This window comes from Vipera ursinii (genome assembly GCF_947247035.1).
Source record: "Vipera ursinii genome assembly, chromosome: 8".
Lineage (NCBI taxonomy): Eukaryota > Metazoa > Chordata > Lepidosauria > Squamata > Viperidae > Vipera > Vipera ursinii.
The window spans coordinates 23,951,257-23,970,669 of NC_139519.1; the positions used below are offsets into that span (position 1 = coordinate 23,951,257).

Consider the following 19,413-nt stretch of genomic DNA (forward strand, 5'->3'; position numbering starts at 1 on the left):
CTGTAGTTAACTGAATAGAAGAGAATTAAACTTAAATGAATTAGGATGGAAGGATGGAGTTGCTCAGGATCGAACTGCTGGCAGTGGGCAGAATTAGCCTGCAATGCTGCATTCTAATCACTGCGCCACAAACAGCTCTTGGTGTGTGTGTGTGTGTGTTTTAACACCAAGGCTACACTTGGTTCTTAAAAGGTACACCTGGTTCTCCCTCATGGATTGGGGACACCGCAAGTTAAAAGTTATAACCCGGTTATAACTTTAAAGAATAGAATAGAATAGAATAGAATAGAATAGAATAGAATAGAATAGAATAGAATAGAATAGAATAGAATAGAATAGAATAGAATAGAATAGAATAGAATAGAATAGAATAGAATAGAATAGGAAGGGACCTTGGAGATCATCTAGTCCAGCCCCCTGCTCAAGCAGAAGAAAGGCTAAATGTGCTTCTCCTTTTTGAACTGGGGACAAATTAAGCCTTTTTAAAAATCCCTGGTTCCTTTACCTGCTGAGAAGAAGCAAAGAAAGGGACAGAATTTGCGATCAGCAGCAATTCTGGGGAGAGGTGTTTTTTTTGCTTCCTTATTCCTACTGGTGTTCAGGACAACCCAGTCTGTTGGCTTCTCCCATTTTTTTCAATCGCTTTGCAAAGCACGGCTGCTTCCTGAGTACCCATTTCATAAACGGCACACCGAGGCCGAGAGATCTTATCCAAATGGTAACGCAGCTTAATCCAGGTGGTGCAATTCTTGCCTGTCTCGTTTCCTCATTCTCGCGGTGTGAACACAACGTTGGAGATTGCAGAGATAATTGCCATTGTGATTTCAGGTTGCTTCTTTTTTTTTTAGTGCACGCCAGAAGAAATAAAAATTCACCGTGGATTCAGGGGGAGGGGGGTGCCACGTACTGTAAATGCCAGCTTTCTTTTTTTTTCTTTTTTTTTTAACTTCCAGGTTTCTAGTCATTATGGATTAAGGCAGTGTTTCTCAGCCCACACACCTTGAAGCTGTATGGACTTCAATTCCCAGAATTCTGGGAATTAAAGTCCATACAGCTTCAAGCTGCCTAAATTGAGAACCAATGCATTATTAGAAAAATGGCAGAGCCTGCCTTAATTTCCTATTTGAGGTACCCCCCACTCCCACCTACCCACTCCCTTTTCCCCCCCCCCCAGATCTCCAATTTCTTCCCCGTTCCATTCTCCATCTGGATAGGGGATCCACCCGGCTCGGCATGCTGGGCGGGATCCTCCTCTCCTGCCCTGCCCCTTTAAGTCCCCCAATGCTGGAATGTGAGTATTGCCCCAGCCATCCTGCGAGGTCAGATAAAGCTCTATATTTATCCAGCGAGTAACCTGAGCTGTGGATCTCTCTCGTCCCAGGCTGAAACAGCACCCGGGCTGCTTCCAATCTACTCCGTTCTCCGCCTAGGAGGGTCCACTCCGTAGATCCCCCCTACCCACCCCATCACCACCACCCCTGCCCTCCTCCAACAGACTGGCCATGCCACCTTTTAATCAGTTCTCTTCTTTCTGACCCCCCCCCTCCCCTATTTCTCTCCCCCTCCCCTCTGCAGAAAAAGCAGCTTGCCAAGGCTGATCTGAGCCTTTTCTCCACCCATCCCAGGCTTCAGTTTCATCCCACGGCTCCGGTGGGCCTGTCGCTCTACACACAGGTGGGTGCAACCCGTAGTGGGGCACACGAAAAAGGTGTGAGGGCCTGGCAGGGATTGGGAAAACTGGAGGGTCTCCACACGTGAATGTCTCCATTGGGCTGAGTAAAAGTGTGCGTGGGGAGGGGCATCTTGTTCAGGTATGAATTATCAGACCCAAACGGGCAGTGGATCCAAGACTAATTTAGCTTTGGGGGGGGGGGTGTTTCAACTATACCAGGCTGGCAGATTTGGGGCCGTTGAATCCTTGGCGCTCTCTGAGCCTGGTTGTTTTCTTGCAGACGTTTCGTCACCCAACTTGGTGACATCATCAGTGCGAGAAAGGAGTGGGTTTTCTCCCATTTTATATGTAGTTGCTTGCCCCAGCAATGTTGGCGGGAGTCTGGGTTGTTGTTGTTATTTTTCCCTTGCTGGTTCCTTGATTAGGGCATTGGTTTTTGCTTGATTATTTGTCTGGCGTTAATCCCTGCTTATCTGGGTTTCTCTTTCTTTGAAGCCCTTGGTGTTCTTGCAGCTTGGCAGACGTTTCATTACCCAATTAGGTAACATCATCAGCATTAGAAGGGAGTGGAGTTTGTTTTCTGTTTACTTACAGTAGCTTGCTCTGTCAGTGTGGGTTTCTGCTTGCTAGTTCCTTGAATAGGCTATTGTTTACTTCTTTCATTGTTTGTCCGAGTTGGTAGTTCCTTGACTGCAACTGTTGTTTAGAGCTGGGTTGCTGGTCTAGAGTTCTTGGTGTGGATCTCCTTATCTTTGTGTTGGTTGCTGGTGAGGAGGTATTTTGGTCCTTTTGTTTTCTTTTTGACTTTTTGATTGTTTCTTTTCAATGGTATGTAGAGGTTGTTTATCTCTGTGTGCCTGTTGACAGCTGCTTTGTCTGAGCTCCAGGATTCCAGGAATTCTCTGGCGTTTGTGGATTTGGCTTGGCGAAGGTGCTCAGACTTTCCAACTGAAACTATGATGAAGTCTGCCGGGATGTTGTGCAATTAAGGAGTTTTCTCCTAACTCCTAGTCGGTTTTCATAGATGAGCTCTGCTGGTCTTCTTTGGGACTTTGGGTGCCCCAATCATGGATCAAACCTTGGTTAATTTGATCCTTGTTTGAAGAGAAGAGCAAGAGTGTTGGAAACAACTTTTCTGGATCATTCAAGATCTCCCAAATAGCACCCAGAAAGATTTGGCTCCGCTCAGAATATATTGGACTATCACTCCCATCATTCCCAGTCAGATTTCCTGATAAATATGCTGACTGGGGGTGAAGGACTTGCAATCAACATTCCTGAAGGATGTATGCAGAGTGTGAAGGACAGCATGTGAGTGTGTGAATCTTGAAAACAGTTCAATGTAGACCTGGGTAAGATTATCTTTCAATCAATCAATCAGAATAGAGCTGGAAGGGGACCTTGGAGGTCTTCTAGTCCAGCCCCCTGCTCAAGCAGGAGAACCTATACCATTCCAGACAAATGACTGTCCAGTTTCTTCTTAAAGACCTCCTGTGTTGGAGCACCCACAACTTCTGAGAACAAGTTGTTCCATTGCTTAATTGTCCTCACTGTCAGGAAGTTTCTCCTTATTCCTAAGTTGCTTCTCTCCTTGATTAGTTTCCATCCGTTGCTTCTTGTCCTGCCTTCAGGTGCTTTGGAGAATAGCTTGACTCCCTCTTCTTTGGGGCAGCCCCTCAAATACTGGAATACTGCTATCATGTTCCCCCCCACCCACCCACCCAGTCCTCCTTTTCTCTAGACTGGCCATACCCAAATCCTGCAGCCGTTCTTCATATGTTTCCGTCTCCGGGCCTTTAATCATGGTAGTTGCTCTTCTCTGCACTTTTTGTTCAAAGTCTCAACATCTTTTTTATAATGTGGGATATTTGGGGGATATATTTGGGAGCAGATAAGCGGCTGGAGAGATGTGAGCAAAATTTGGACTATTGAGGGTTCAGCAGATCAGAAAAAGGTGGGGGTTGTTCTGTTGACACATCCCGCCCCCCCAAATCCCTCCTTTCCCCACAGCCAAGGTCCTTCCTTTGAGCATCCTCAGATTATTACCTAGTGCAGCTTGAAAAAGAAGATTTCCAGTCAATTCTACTGACTCAGCTCCTTTCCTCCTGTCTTCCTTCTCCCACCCCCCAAACGGAGTGGGTCCATTTTGCTGGGGAAGCACTTTCTGCAAAAGCGAGGCCCAGGTGTGGGGCTTGTACAGCTGTTTGTCTGGGTTTTTTTTTTCCAAATCCTGGCAAGCTGTGGAGACGGGGAGGAGAAGAGGCTTGTCAAATTCACCTCTGAGAATAGGCAGGGAAGGAGGTGTTGGGTGTAGTTTGCAGGAAGCTGGGCGATTAGCAAAGCTGGTCTGGAGCCTTGTTTGAAGCTCCTTGGAAATGGAGAAGGAGGAAGAAGCAGCCCTGGACAAAAAAAAAATACCAGCTGGAGAATTGCAAAAAGAAAAAAAAATATCTTGGGCTTCAAGTTCAGGTTTTCTTTGTGGCTGGAGAAGAGATATTTTGTTCGGGAGAGGCCGCGCATGAGCTGAATTGCGATGATGGTCAGTGTCTGGGAAGTTTGCTGTCCTGACCCCCATCTCCTGGGTGAGGGAAACTCCCCAGACACAAATGAGAAGTTTCCAGAGGGTAGCGAGACCTCACGAGCTCCCCAGCTTTGCACTATGTGCTGAACAAAATCACTTAGAGTTCTCTCTCTGGGATAAACAGACATTGGTTTTCAGCTTTCCTTGAAATTTAACGGATCGTCTGAGCCCAGCCTCTTGGGCATAGTTAAGGCTCATTGTGTTGTGTTGTGCAAACTGCTCACATGACTTAATTCAGCAGTCAGGATGATGATGTATTGGGTGAACGCAGCTAAAGAATAGGCCAAACGTATCCCTTGGAAATCTGAGCATTTAGGCAGGTCCAGCCACACAAAGGGTCAAGGTCCAGCAACCAAGGAATGAAATCAAAGTGCATTTGAGGCTACTGTAGGATTTGTAAACCAAATACCCACCTGTAATCTAATAGATGTGGGTCATATTTCTGCAAAAAAAAAATCAATTTCCAAGTTTATTGAGACCAATGTCCCCAGCTGAGCTGACAAATAGAACATAAAATATGGAATAACAGGTGTGTAGAAAGAAGGGTGCATGGAAGCAGAGGAGCAGAATGTAACTTTAACAGGCTCAGAGAGGCCACATATTTGGAGGCAGAGAAACAGCAAAATTCAATTTGCATAATTTCCAGTGAAAAAAGGAGATTGCATCACACATAAGACTCAGAATTCCATGGAACAAGAGTCTCAATTTCCAATTACAAGTCTGTGGCAGGAGTTCCTTAGACTGAAGGCTGCCACTGCTGCAGCGTTTTCATGTGTTGATTCCAGCATGTCAAGTAAATTTTAAAAAGGAAGAAAATAAAGGCTAAGATGGCCTGATATGACAAGATGCAGAAGCCTTTCGTTTTGGCCAATTTGGCAGTGATTCTTATTATCCAGCACAAGAATATTGTGCATACATGATGCACTTAAAAAAATCAGTGGAATTTTAACTGCACCATTATAGCTGCCAACTTGACTTTTTTGACATCCAGCAGATACATCTGGCCCCCCTTTATAAGTTGCTTGGATCTTGTTTTTCCCCTTCCCTCCTTCCTTCCTTCCTTCCTTCCTTCCTTCCTTCCTTCCTTCCTTCCTTCCTATTCCCATCTCCTTCCTTCCTTTCTTCCTTCCCTTCCTTCTTCCCTTTCTATGTTTCCTTCATCTTCATTTCCCTGTCCTTCCTTCCTTCCTTCCTTCCTTCCTTCCTTCCTTCCTTCCTTCCTCCTTCCTTCCTTCCTTCCTTCTTTCCTTTCTTCCTTCCTTCCTTCCTTCCTTCCTTCCTTCCTTCCTTCCTTCCTTCCTTCCTTCCTTCCCTGGGGCCTGCAAATTATTGCCCCTGGCTGCATAAAATTATTCAGAAGGCTGGGAATGACTCACAAAGCCACAGGTTTAAACCATTTGCCTTCCACCGTGTGACGTGCAGTGAAACAACAGATCTTTTAGGTATGCGCCAAGTGCTGGTGCTTCCCAAATATTTACCATGCTGATCTAGAACCAGGTCTTGGAGATGGAGGTCAGCCTTTCCAGGTAGACCACACAGGGAACACCATCAGGCTGAGCCAATTCTGCTTTATTGTAAGGTGACATTAACCTTGCAGTGAGGGGTCTTCAATGTTCTCTGACGCTTCTTGCAGACATTTCATAACCCAAACTAAGTAACATCATCCGTTGTTCTATGTTTATATACAGTTCCTTCTAGCACTGATGATGTTACCTAGTTGGGTCATGAAATGTCTGCAGGAAAACCACCAAGCTCAGAGAGCACCAAATATCCCTCATTTTAACCTTGAGCTACAAATACTCTCCTTTACTGGACTCTTGCATGTCTGAAAGTACCATTCTCCTCAGGTCTCCTTTACACCCTTAGAAATTGGGGAGGGGGTCTCTTCTGAGCCTCTTGCCCCACTTATTATCCAACTGTGGGCTGTGCCCCCTCTTATCTGCCCCTTCTCTAGGCAGCCCCTGTCTTCAACTTCTCTCCCAAGGTTTTCCTTGTGTACTATTACAAGAGGGCATAGGGAACTGCGGTTGCAAGATCCTCAGCTCTTCCATCCCCCTTCCATATTCTAGAACTGTTTGACTGGCTCTGACCCCACCTGCCCCCTCCACCAAGCCACCCACTTTAGTATCTTGGACTACAACTTCAGTTACCCTCAGTCAGCATCGTCTGGCTAGAGGGCAAAGACGGTCATGGGAGCCCAACCTGGTCATCCTGCCCATGTTCATCAACCATACAGCGAGAGTCCTGATGACGTAGAGCAGGAGAAGGGATTCCTCTCCCTTCTTCCATCTGGGCATCCAAGCCACGTTTCTCGCTGTAATACGAAGAAGGAAGCCACGGATCAGTGGAGGGTTGTTTATACTGGAGAAATTCAGCCGGAGAAGCAGCTGTGGTTCTCCGTCCCTCCCTCCCTCCAGCCCGGCCCTTGGAACTAAAAATAGATCTCTCGGTGATCCAGTTACGGACCGGCTTGACCCTAAATCACTGGTGGCAAGGAAAAAGACAGAGGTTTGACTGGTCTTGCAAAACAACCAAGAATGCGAGGTTGTGTAACTTCAGCACGGTGGGCCGAATGCACCCGGTTGCAGCGGGAAGCAAAAGCCAGGATCTCTGGCTGTAGAGGACTAGAAACTTCTTGGTCACCTTTTGTATCTGGCTGAGGTGGGAAGCGAGCTTCAGTGGCTTTGCCTGGTCTTTGGGTTCTTGGCCCCCTTGCTGGAACTGCCCCTAATGACAGGGAAAGTTGTGAAGTCCTGCTTTGGGGGGTCCTCTCATGAGTTCCTCCATTGTTGTTATTGTTGTCGTTCATTTATTGGCCACCATTTCACGGCTTGGGGTGACTGAGCATCTGGAACAGTGTGACGAGCTGCCCGCACTGTGTGAGATCACAGCTGCATTGTAGGAGTGCTCAGCTTACAACCATAATGGAGCCTGCAACTACACGTTCAATTACTGTTGTAACTTGTGGAGGTCAATAAGTGGATATTCACGTAACTGTGCCCAATTTTATTACTTTTTTTTGTGTGGTGAGCATTAATTTATGACCATTTTTTTGCAGTGAGCATTAAATGAATGTGGCAGTCATTAAGCGAACGCCGTGGTCATTAAGCAAACACAATGGTCGCTAAAGGAACCCATTGTTTGCTATGAGCTGGGTTTTTTCCCCAAAAAAACTAAAAGCTAGGTGGAAGGACGGGGGAAAAAGATACATTTGGGGAAGTGACATTGTCGTGTTGTCGAGCTGGGGTTCCTGGTGGCCCCGTGGACTAAGGCCTACAGTTGAGTGGGCAACCTCTTCCGAACTGGCTTGCCATCCTTCCAGGAAGTTTTTCCCACTTCTCCATCTGGGCCGAGACAGAAGGGCTGGCCCCAATTCACCCAGCTGGCTTTCGCGCCCAGGGAACGGCACCTAGTCTGGCACCTTTAACCACTGCGCCAATCCTGGGAGGGATGCAACATGATTTGAGGTCCCTCTTGTGTGGCTGGATTCCCTCCAGGCCAGGCCCTTCCTTTTCCGGCATCCTTGTTGAGCCGCGTCCTCCCTTTCTGGGTCGTTTCAGCAGCCCCACCTTGGTCCTGCAGGGAGTCAGCTGCGTCCCTGCAAACCGCAACCTCTCTGGAACCCTTTGAAGGCACTGCATGCCTCTGATGCATGCCGGGCCTGGGAGAAAGAGGATGCGCCAGCTTCTGCGGCTGAAGCGGTCTTCTCCCCAGGCCCCGGGCTGTATCCCCATGTCACGCTGTGCTTTCGCCAAGGTCCCTCCCTCCCTGCCTGCACCTGAGTTCCCACGGGTGTGTCCCATGTTTGTGTGTGTGTGAGTGATTCATCCGGCTCTCTGTGTGTCTCCCACAGCCCCAGGCACTCATTGTGAGATGATGCCACTTTGCTTCTAACATCACAAGGAACAAAGCTCTCGTAGAAGTGGCAGACACAAACGGTGAGCATCCTCTCTGGGCTGGGGGATATGGAGGGGAGGGAGAATTAAAGGTTTTATGGGTTTGTCTGGAGCTGGTCTTGAGAGGTCAGCCTTGCCAGAGAGGAAGCTGGCCAAACCCCACCACTGTGGGGATGTTCGGTTGTGCAAAGCGTGGCTGTCGGCAAAGAATTGGAATCTATTTATCCAAAGGGAGCAGGGTCAAGAGATGGGTCCTTGGGCTGGTTTGGGGGAGCAAGGAACACATTGCAAGAATCTAAACATCTACAGAAAAGGGACAGAGAGAACCCTACGTTCTGACTACATCTCTGCCACTACTCTGTGTAGTAAAAGTGGAGTCTCCTTGTGCAAAACACATATTGTCCCGGTATCTTCTTTCATCTTGTTCTGCTTCGTTCAGTTTCCTCCGGCCTCTGGTTTGAAGGGCTGCCTGTGCACAACACCCTTCATAAAGGTCTTTGCAAAGCTAAGGACCACAGCCCTCTCAAAGCCAGTCTATCTCAACCTACACAACTTGAAGGTTGTGTGGACTTCAACTCCCAGAATTCCCCAGCCTCTTGTAAGGAGGCAAAGCTAGACTCGTTTGGGGCGGCTTAGTGTGTGTGACGTGCATTCAGATCCTGTGGTCAGCTGAGGATTGATGGTCTCGGTGAAAGAGAGAAGATGACTGGACTCTACGGGCAGGCCCAATGTTCTGTCTGTCTGTCTGTCTGCCTCCAGCAAGCCACCACAGCACATTTTGTGCTAATGCATTCGCGCACAACAGGCGTTGCAAATGAGGGATCGGCTCCTGCTTCTATTTAGAAGCATTTGGTGAGCATTGCTTCACAAATGACCTGCTGGCGTGACCTTTTGAGGTGGCGGCTTGGTTACTCATGCCGAATTCCATCCCACTTAATTATATCCTGCTGTGCTAATTGTGCGTGCAACATGTATTTGAGTGGCTTGGCTAAGGATGGGTTACAAGCAAACTCCAACTGTGAAGAAGCTGCTTCTCAAGCCAACCTAGAAGGCATGTCCTCCAGCGGTAAGTAAGGCAATTTTGAGACCACCAAAAAAAAGAGGCCAGAACCCACCGATTTGGTCCACCTCATGGCAGAGGGGGAGAAAAGGAGTTTGAAACGATGCTTAACTTTTTCTTTCCTTGCCAATATCTCTTGCTTATCCCAAAGTCTTATCAAACTTTGAGGACTGGTTGTTAAGTCCCTTCCTTCAACACCGTCGTACCTTTGCATGGTTTCTGAAGGAATGGCCATAACTCGAGGTCTACCTGAATTATAAAAAACAACATCCTTGAGTGATCTTCGTGTCACTTCAACAAGTTACCGTTGGTAATTTCATCGAGCTTCGTCTTCTTAGGGATACTTTGGGAGATTTTTGAGTCTGTTTTAGTACATGTCACAACCTTTAAGTCTGTTCAAATGCCCCTGTTGTGATGGGTAATGGGTTCGCATGTTGTTACCCACAGGAAAAACCATTTTTACTGAATTTGGGGTAATTTAGGCAGGTCCGGAGAGTGCTGGGCTAAGACGTGGTTTGTTATTTTGAGGAGCCTTCGCGTTCTGGTGGAAGAGGTTGTCAAGTTGTCAGGACAGGTTTGAAGATCAAAGCAAAGAGCTAGAGTTGGTCTTCGCACAATTGCACAGGGCCTGGAAGCAGACTGGTTTGTGCATCCGTACTACATTGGCTGTGGTATCCAACCCTGGTTGGCTTGTGGTGATATGCTAAACCATAATATGATTGCTTTGGTCCTGGCATGGCACGTTCTGTCCAACGTAGAGTGTCTTTCGTCAATAGTGTTTCATATTTAATGACTATTCCATTTAATGATGGAACACCCAGCACTCAACTCTTGAACTTAGAAGACATCCTAAGGTTTGCTAACGCTGTAGGGAGCGAGCCGCATGAATCCATCTTGGCTAAAAATCAGAAGTCTGGTAGCTTTTCCTTTCCAACAAGCACATTTTATGACCAACCAATTAAGCAAGTAACAATTATAAATACAAATAACTGTAAAACAAGCAAGTAATTACATGACTCATATTTTATGATGCCTTCCCTAGGTCCGAAGGGGGGCTACCAGACTCTTCCTGTGATGTTCAGTGGCATCATGTTTGGGCAAGTAGACCTCAAGGCCACTTGAAACCTGGCTGACTCAACCTAGCTCCTGCAGGTGGGCAGGACAGGGGTGCAAGAAACAGAGAAACTGATCGCTTGGAATGAGCAGGGGGGCTGGAGAATATCCTGAGGAGACCCTGGTGATGTTCTGATGTAACCTCCTTCCATCCGGACCTTCCCAGATGGACCAAATTCCGTCATCTCAGCCAACCAAACAGGAGTTGGAAGCCGACTCTTCCGTAGGTGGTCAGGTTGGAATTGATGAAGAAAGGACTCTTTTCACACCCCAGAGCAGAGGCAGGCAAGCCGCACTAATATTGTGAGTTAAGATTGCAACAGACATTTTCTGACTCTGCTTCAGTTGAGCAGAAGAGGTGGGGTTGAGGCGTCCCTGTTTCGAAACAGTTTTAACTGGATGTGTTTCGATCTTAGAAACAGGCCACACCAATCACAGGTGTGGCTGGTTCGTTTCCAATATGGACTAGACTCGGGAGGTTAGCCTTGAAAGAGCCCTTCCAAAGTGTGAAAGGGACATTCCAGGCTGTTGTGTTAATTGGCACACATTTGGGCCCAGCACTGATTTTGGGACAGAAAGAGTCTGTGAATTAAATTTGCTCCAGAGGTTTTAGTGTGGTGTTTTCCAATCTTTTTAAAGAAGAGATTGGGTAACTATTTGTCTGAAAGGGGTGACTCCCTGTATCCCCCCCATTTTTAAAAAAAAATATATCGCCACTGAGAGCGGTTCCGTGCAGCTTACAATGGATTAAAATAACAATATAAACTATGGTTATAAACATGGAAACCATTTTGCTGGAAAGATCTCTGGGCTCTCAGAGAAGGTCCAGTCAATCCCAAAGAGCAGAACTTCCCCACAATCCTTTGCTGGCTATCGTGGTCCCTCTCTTTGGAGGCATCCCCAGGAATGGAGGGCTAGTGCTCTCCACGCGCCATGACATTCTGGCACAAGTGACGTGATTTGCATTATGGCACTTGATGCACGTGAAGGAAGAGCCTCTCTGGGACCTTCCCTCTCTCTAGCCAACATGGCACGGATGGGCAGGGCAGCTCCCATTTTGCGGGTTCAGAAAGTGCTTCCAACAAATTCTTCCTTCCCCCTGACAGATCCTCCCACTGTCCCACCTGGGAAGGAGGCTCTGTTTGCAGGCCATCTCATCCCCCCCCATGTCTGCTGCCACCAGGAAGCCTCTTTCCTGCAGCCCTTGCCTGTTTCTCCAACACCGCCTGCCGAGGGCCAGCTGGAGACCCGCCAGGGCACCCGGCCAACCCTCAACTTTCGGCCAGTCACCCTGAAAGGGCTGTTTCCTCAGCAACCAGCCAAACTCCTCCATGTGAGCCTCAGGAAACCAGGCTGGAGGAGAGGAGGGCAGCCCAGCAGCTGCCAGACAAAGAGGCTGACTTTCTCCGGGGCTGGCAACATCCCCTTGGCCCGGCTGGCACGTCTTCCCGGCAGGGCTGGTGGAGAACCTCTCTCAGAGTGCAGAGGCTGGGGGAAGCAGCCCTGCCTGGGGGCTGGAGGGAGGTCAGGTAAGCTCTGCAAGGCCATGGCTGCTCCCAGGAGGGTCCCTTGGCTGGATGACACTAGCTGAACGTGGCTGAAGGGGGTCTCTCCCGCCCGGCAGGCTCTGTGCCGCCTTGGGGGAGGGCTTGGGGGAGGCAGAAGGGGCTTGGTTGCAGTGTCCGGGGGGGAGGGGAGGGCCTTCTCCAGCTGCTTTCTGTGTTTGGGGACTTTCTGATTGTTTAACTTGCTCAGAGGGGGTAGGTGGGAGTTAAGCTTTAGCCCAAATCCAAAGGAGGTCCAAGAGTATTGGGATGGGTATCTCCAGAGCTGATCCGAGACACGTTGGAGGAAAGCGAGGTGATCTGGGGGGATCTGCTCACATGTCCAGGAGGGCAGCTTCTAGCTGGGTTAGCCTAAAATGGATCACCTGTTTTGGGAAGATCTGAATTCTTTTCGTCTCTGCCACTTTTCTTGTCTTTGTTCTGTGCTTTCTTCTAAGTTTAAGGCGTCTGCTTTCTTCTCTTCTCTTCTCTTCTCTTCTCCTCCATTTCCTTCTTCCCTCCCTCCCTTCTTTTCTCCCTCCCTCCCTTCCTTCTCCCACCCCTTCCTCCCTTCTCTATCTTTTCCTTCCTTCCTTCCTTCCCTTCCTCACTCCATCTTGATATACGCACAGGCACACATACACAATTGTGGGTTTGCCATCAGACGTAGGCACGTAGGGTGTGGTAGAGCCTGTCAGTGGCTGTGTTGACTGTTATTGATGAATGTTAGGCTAACCCAGCTATGGATTTTGTGGTGTGGCTTTTATTGTTCTGAAATTGCTTCTTCTCTATTGTTTTAGTACTTTTACATTGTACTCCTATCCTATTGTTTGTGAACCACCCATACAGTTGAGATGGGCGCTATTGGTGTGTGTGTGTGTGTGTGTGTGTGTGTGTGTGTGTGTGTGTATACACACAGACACACAGAGAGAGTTAATTAGCAAGGTCCATTCAAAAAGCCTTGACAAATACTTAAACATACATTTGCCTTGCCTTCCAGCTAATATAAGAGAGAAGGAACCCGTGGCTCAGGAGGTTAAAACACTGCCTGATATATAATCAGCCCGGGTTCGAATCTCAGATAAAGGGTATGACTAACTGATGAGAACATAAATGAGTTCGAAATGATTATCTTAGCCTCCCAAATTCTTTATTAGCAATTTGAATAATTTGCACAAATAATGAGCTGTCATAAGTTGACTAGTTCCTGTGGATAAGCCCTGAGCCGGGCCAAAACAGGAATGAAAGAGTTAATTAGCAAGGTCCATTCAAAAAGCCTTGACAAATACTTAAACATTATATATATATACATTTACACATATTCCCATTTTACAACTAAGAATACTGACTCTAAGCAGAGTAACGCGCAGCTCCTCAGCCAAGAACATGTAAACGGCTGCCAGAAATCAACAGGCAACAATCTCAACATGCTTTGAAAAGTTTCAGCACCCAGCACTCCTCCAGTTCGCAGAGAAGCTGGGAAGGCCCAGAATGAACAGCAGTTTCCATGGCACTTTATGTGCCAATTCTTCCATGTAAGAAATCTTCTCAAGTTGCAGAGGCTCTTTAGGAAGAAAAAAGGCTTGCAAAGTTTCTCAACACCCCACCTCCTCCTCCTCTGCTGTGAGGCCCATCACCCGTTTTCTGCAGAGCCCCGAATTGAACATAGACTGCAAAAAATACCTTTTTCTGGAGCAGTGGCCATCGCAAGCTCCTGGCATCAATCATTCATAAGGAAACACGAGCATTCTGGCTGGAAATTCAAGAGCAGCATTTCTCCGATGCTGGACTGTAGGCAGCATGCTTTCCAGCTTCACACAAGACCTCAGAAGGCGTAGTCTGAGACCTCTGATCAAGTGGGGAGTGTTTGGTTGGGTTGAGTGTCCTTTTTGTACCACGAGAAGAGAATCTGTGTAGCTCAGAGTTGAGTTGTGGGGGTCCTTGGGGCTCTCTGAGCTGGGTGGTTTCCTTGCAGACATTTCAGGACCCAACTAGGGAACATCATCAGTGCTAGAAGGCAGTGGGGTTTGTGGAGAGGAGCGGGGAGGAGGAGGAAGAGGAGGAAGAGGAGGAGGACTGTAGGGTCCTTGAAGATCTCTGAGCTTGGTGGTTTTCTTGCAGATGTTTCATTATCAAACTAGGTAATATCATCAATTCAATAGCACTGATGATGTTTCCTAGTTGGGTCATGAAATGCTACAAGAAAATCACCAAGCTCACAGAGCACAAGGACCCCTCATTTCAACCCTGAGCTACAAATATTCTCCTTGATTGGTCTTGCAGATGTTTCATGATCCATCTAAGTAAGTCCATCACTGCTTGAAGGGAGGGGGATCACTGCCCCCCCTCCATTTTCCCTGAACTATTTCCCTCCCACAATCTCTGCTGGTCGCCCACAGTGGTGAGGGACCCTCAGAGTGATTGGTGGAGGGCAACCAATTCCACGATCCTTGTCTAGAGGAACCAGGCTGAAGGAGGGTGAAGGAGGCAAAGAAGAGGGCTGTCGCAGGCCTCACAGGACTGGGTGGATGAGGTGAGGTGCATCAGGCAGATGACAAATGATGTCATGGAAGGCATGACCTTATCCTAGCTTCTCCTGGGCTCCCATGACCTTGAGTCACTTCTGATGCTAAGATGCACACTCACACAGGTGTGCAAGCACAAAGCCAAACATCTGGGCATTAGCCTTGGGTGTGAACCCAGTGGCACCTCCCACCTCACTGAATTTTGAGAGAGGATTTCACCCAAAGGTTTATCTCAGAAAGTTGTCCTCATGGGCTTTCCCTCCCCCAAGACGTTTGTGGTGTTTCTACAAACATCAGCACTCCCAGTCTTGAAACTGTCCTCTCATTGAACACGAAGAGTGAGACTCGGTTGCGTAAACATCGGTACGGATGACTTGAATAGATGAAATCTAGGAAAAATGGCCTTGTTGGTCGAGACTTTGCTCTTGAACCAGAGACAGAAGCAGGACAGGCGAGGGACCTTGTAGGACACCGTGGCTCTAACTGAGTAAGGAGGACCTGGAAGGGGACTATTGGAGAATCCCAAAGCTAAAAGAGGGTCCCAAGAAGAAGAAGAAGTGGTCCACTACTTCTAGTTGGTTGCCAAGAAAACTGCCCAGCTAGGCTCCTGGAGCCTGGCGAATCCACCTCGCTTGGAGAGGAATTTTGCTTTTCTGTTTACATTGAAGAATTGAGTTTGAAGAAAATAGAGAAAAGTCAGTGAAGGGCAAGATGGAAAGTCCCCTCTGGGCTGCATTGAGGAGGATCCATCCAACCCATCAGAAGTCACGGTCTCTCAGCCCAACCTACTTCGTAGGATTGTTCTGTGGGGGAAAGTAGGAAGACCCAGGGCTGTGTAGGCTGCTTTGAGCTCTCGTGTGAAAGAGGGATGGATGGATGGATGGATGGAAGGATGGATGGATAGCGGAGTGTATGAATAGAAAGGATGGGCAAAGGATGGAGGGAGGGAGGAAGGATGGATAAACATGGATGGCTGAGTTTCAAGAAAACAAAAAAACAAAACCCAGAGAGGGCAGAGTGGAAAGTCCCCTGAGGGCTCCAGGAGGACACATTCACCCAACCCATCAGAAGCAGGAGAACATCAGGTGCAAGTTGTATTTCAAGCACACCAAAAGGCCTTGTGAAAAAGGACCAAGGGGGCGTTGTGCCCTTATTTCAGTCTTGTTTGGAAAATAAAGAAGCCAGCCAACTGATGTGATTCTTGAAGAGCTCAGATTGAGCAGAGGAAGCTTGCCAGAAAGAGCGCGTTGCTCTCCAAAGGCCGCTAGAAGGCAGCCTTTGTGTGTCGCTTACTGTGTGCAGAACATTACAGCCCTGGGATTTGAGAGATGTCGGAGACTCCTGAGCTGGACCCTGTGTGCCCCAGGCTATCATGTGCCACCACTGCAGTGACAGGCTCCCACAAGACCTGGCCAGCCTCTCTTGTGCCTGCACTTAGTGACCCGAGAGAAGCACGCGGCAGCAAAGTGTCACGTGAGAAGGTGAGCTGCTCAGGAGGCATCCCGAGCAGGTGAGCTGGAGAAAGCTTCTCTCCAGGTGGCAACGGTGTGTTGAAAGAGGACTCCTCCCTGGAGAACAGGCTGTTCCCAGATCTTCAGTGCAAGAATTAACGTCTTCCTTCCCCGCTTGGTTTTCTTGGGCGTTAAAGAATTGGAGGGCAGGTAGGAATCCAGATGGTGGAGTTTTTCTCTCCCAGTTTTCACTGGGGTTGTAAAAAGGGTAAAATAGCAGAGAAGCTGGAGGAGAAAAGATCTGGTCCCAGCACATCTGGAGATTTGGTTGGGAAAGGATGGGGTAAAATCCAGCTTTTTAAAACCACAGAGTCTGACCTACGAAGAACGTTTGCAGGAATTGGGTGTGCCTAGTCTAATGAAAAGAAGGACGAGGAGAGACATGATAGAAGTCTTCCAATATCTGAGGGGCTCCTACAAAGACAAGGGGTCAAGCTATTCTCCAAAGCACCAAAAGGCAAGATGAAAAACAACGGATGGAAACTAATCAAGGAAAGAACCAGCCTAGAACTAAGGAGGAATTTCCTGACAGTGAGAACAATCAAATCATTAGAACAGCTTGCCTCCAGAAGTTGTGGGTGCTCCATCCCTGGAGGCTTTCAAGAAGAGACTGTCTCATTTGTCTCAAATAGTATAGGGTCTCCTGCTCAAGCAGGGGGTTAGACTAGAAGACCTCCCAGGTCCCCTCAAGCTCTATTCTATTCTCTGAGCTTTAGAGTTGTTCCAGAATTGACATGGAAAGTAAACATACCCCTCTGTCTTTCTTCCGACCTTTCAACTGGAGTTCTGGGTTGTGTCTGATGAAACACCAAATGATATTTTTAAATCATAATAATCAGTGGATGCAGTAGCTGGAGACAGCAGAAGAGAAGAGAAGAGAAGAGAAGAGAAGAGAAGAGAAGAGAAGAGAAGAGAAGAGAAGAGAAGAGAAGAGAAAGAATTGGGGGGGAAATCACAAAGACCTGCAAATAGAAGTTTAATCATGGTGGCAAAAAAGCAAAGATGGCACCTATATCCATTGGTGTGCAGTCCCCAAACATTTTGACCATCCCTTGAACACCATTGGCATTGACAAAATCACTGTCAATCAGCTGCAAAAAGCAGCTTTAATTGGAACAGCTTACATCCTGCACCAAGGCCATCAAACAACAACATCTACCTATGCCAGGTCCTTGGGAAGGACTCAGTAGATGGACAAAAATGCCAAATCTAGTCTAAGTATCTGGCTGTGCAAAACAAAAATTTAAAGGACATTTAGAAAACCTGTGTCCTGGCAAAATTTCCATCCGTCAACTGCAAAAGGGCAAACATCGCTTGGATCCACACTGATTTGAGACATTAGAACATTCTAGATTCTTAGAAAGTGCACATGAACTGGTGGTGGTGACTTTATGTCGTGTGTACAATAATTTAAAAGATGTTTTTGCTTCTTTGACCCTCTTTGGCTGAACCTGCGTGAACCAAGCCTGTGTAGTTATTCTATAATTCTTAAATTACCTGTTTTCTTTTGCAAAATGACATTTTACCAGCAGGAGGCAGGAGTCACCTTCGTGTCTCCTGATGCTTCCAATTCTTTCTTCCTTTTTTTCTTTTTTTAAACCCTGATGAAAAGAGTTGGGCTTTTTTCAAGGTCATCAGTCCTCAGATGTGGGACTACAATTCTCATCATGGGAGGCTAAGCTGGGTTAAAATGATGGAAGCACAATGCATCAGGAAGGATGGCACAGAATATTTTTTCGGGGGACAGGTGGGTTGAACAAGTGGGGCACGACAGAGAGGATGGGTTTATGTAAACAGGAAGAAATTTACCTTCTTGGTACTGACAAACATATTCAGGAAATGGGTTTGTTCTCTATTTTGGAAAAGTCTTGCATGTTCCAGAAATGGTCAAGATTTCATTAGCTGAAAGAGTAGGTTAACTTTCTATCAATGCCAATGGTTATTATATGGAGATTTCTCTCTCTCTCTCTCTCTCTCTCTCTCTCTCTCTCTCTTGACTTTATGGATTCAGTCAATGGTGTGACATGAAGAATCAGTTGGCCAACCATTGTTGGAAGGCCCTTGGGTCTTGTCTTTCTACTGATCCTGAAGGGGGGCAAGGACCCCCTTCAAGCCAGCCCCTCCAGCTAACTGGTTCTTGCTTTTGCTCTCTTGCAGTCAATGCCACCCGCATCTCCCCCAGCGCCCCCTCCCTCAGGATGTCCCAGCTCTCTTCCACCTTGAAGCGCTACGTGGACTCTCCCCGCTACTCGGACACCTTGCCTTGCAGCAAAACCTCCACCAGCTATGCCACCTATTCCTCCTACTCTTCCAGGCTCTCCTCCTCCTACTCAGACAAAGAGAAGCTCAACTACAAGCCCACCACTCCTTCCAGCTACTTGACTTCTACCCACCTGCGGACGTCGGGGGCCACCGCCTCCTCTTCTTTGAACTTTGATGGGGGCGGGAGGCTGCTCCAGCGCCCGGACTCGGGCACCAGGCTGAGCCCTGGGTACAGTCGGGTCCCTGTCCGGCCCTCTGGAGGGCTGAGTGGAGGGGCCACCTACTCCTTTGCAAACGGGCCCTCGACCAGCTATGGCTCCACCCCGCTGGGACGCAAGAAATCCAGCAGCCATTCTGACTTGGCCCGGGACCTCTCCTCCATGCACCTGTCCTCGGACCCCTACCCTTCCACCTCGACCCGCAGCCCCTTCGTCCCCCGCCCCCGACAAGAGCTCTGTAGCATCCAAGGATTTTACCAGCCCAGCAGACACTCGGATTATGTCCAGGACTACTTGGAGTCCTACAGCCGCAAAGGGGGGCGCTCCCCAGGCCCTGGCTTGCACGGTTCCACCCCAGAAGTCATCACCCCCACCCTGCGCCCCACTAGCCGTTGCTCTGTGCAGCAGTGGGAGCGGACTGACAGCCAGACAGACGTCCTGAGCAAGGAGAATCCGGTAAGAGGCTCCAGAATTTGAACTGGGTTTGGGGTGGAGGGAGGGGCTGTGCATTTTCCATGGAATCAGGGAAATGGGGGAGGGGGAGAGGATGACCCCCCCCATTTGCTGCAACCCAGCACTGAGTCGAACCAAAATCAATACAGAAAGAGAGTCCAGATGTTATCTGGACACAGAGTCCAGATGTTATCTTAACCTAGGGATAGCCTTCACACAACGTAGGACCTCTCGTCTCGTACCCAAGTTGACCTCTGTCTGCTAAATTGCTAAATCTGTTAGCAGACTATTTTTAAAAGGGGGCAGAGGGTTAATTGGCAGTTCACCCACCATTTGGTTTCCTGCTCCTTGCTGGGCAAGAAGCCTCTGCAATCTCGGCTGCGGTGAAACTTGGAAATCCAAATCCTCCCAGTCGTTCTCGAGTGCATTGCACTCTGTAACCTCCCATTTTCCATCCATTCCAAGCACACCTGGGGTTTTTTTCCAACACACCCTTGCCACGCTCCAGGCATGGAATGCCCTCATCTCCTCCGGAGCACAGCCAGGTGGAATGGCCGTGGTACCTGGGTCAACAAGGC

General features: G+C 48.2%; 2 protein-coding genes across 2 annotated transcripts in view; both read left to right on the forward strand.

Annotated features, from left to right (window-relative positions):
* DRC12 (dynein regulatory complex subunit 12 homolog) overlaps positions 1-19,413 on the forward strand; it is a 204,505-nt gene that overhangs the window by 14,215 nt on the left and 170,877 nt on the right. The gene's annotated exons all lie outside the window — the stretch shown is intronic.
* Positions 9,119-19,413, forward strand: part of USP2 (ubiquitin specific peptidase 2) — a gene marked incomplete at its 5' end in the record, with an annotated part of 42,042 nt that continues 31,747 nt past the window's right edge. The window contains 2 exons of the mRNA XM_083368773.1: positions 9,119-9,215; positions 18,060-18,838. Coding sequence (XP_083224899.1) covers positions 9,119-9,215; positions 18,060-18,838 — 876 coding nt within the window. The remainder of the gene's footprint in view (positions 9,216-18,059; positions 18,839-19,413) is intronic.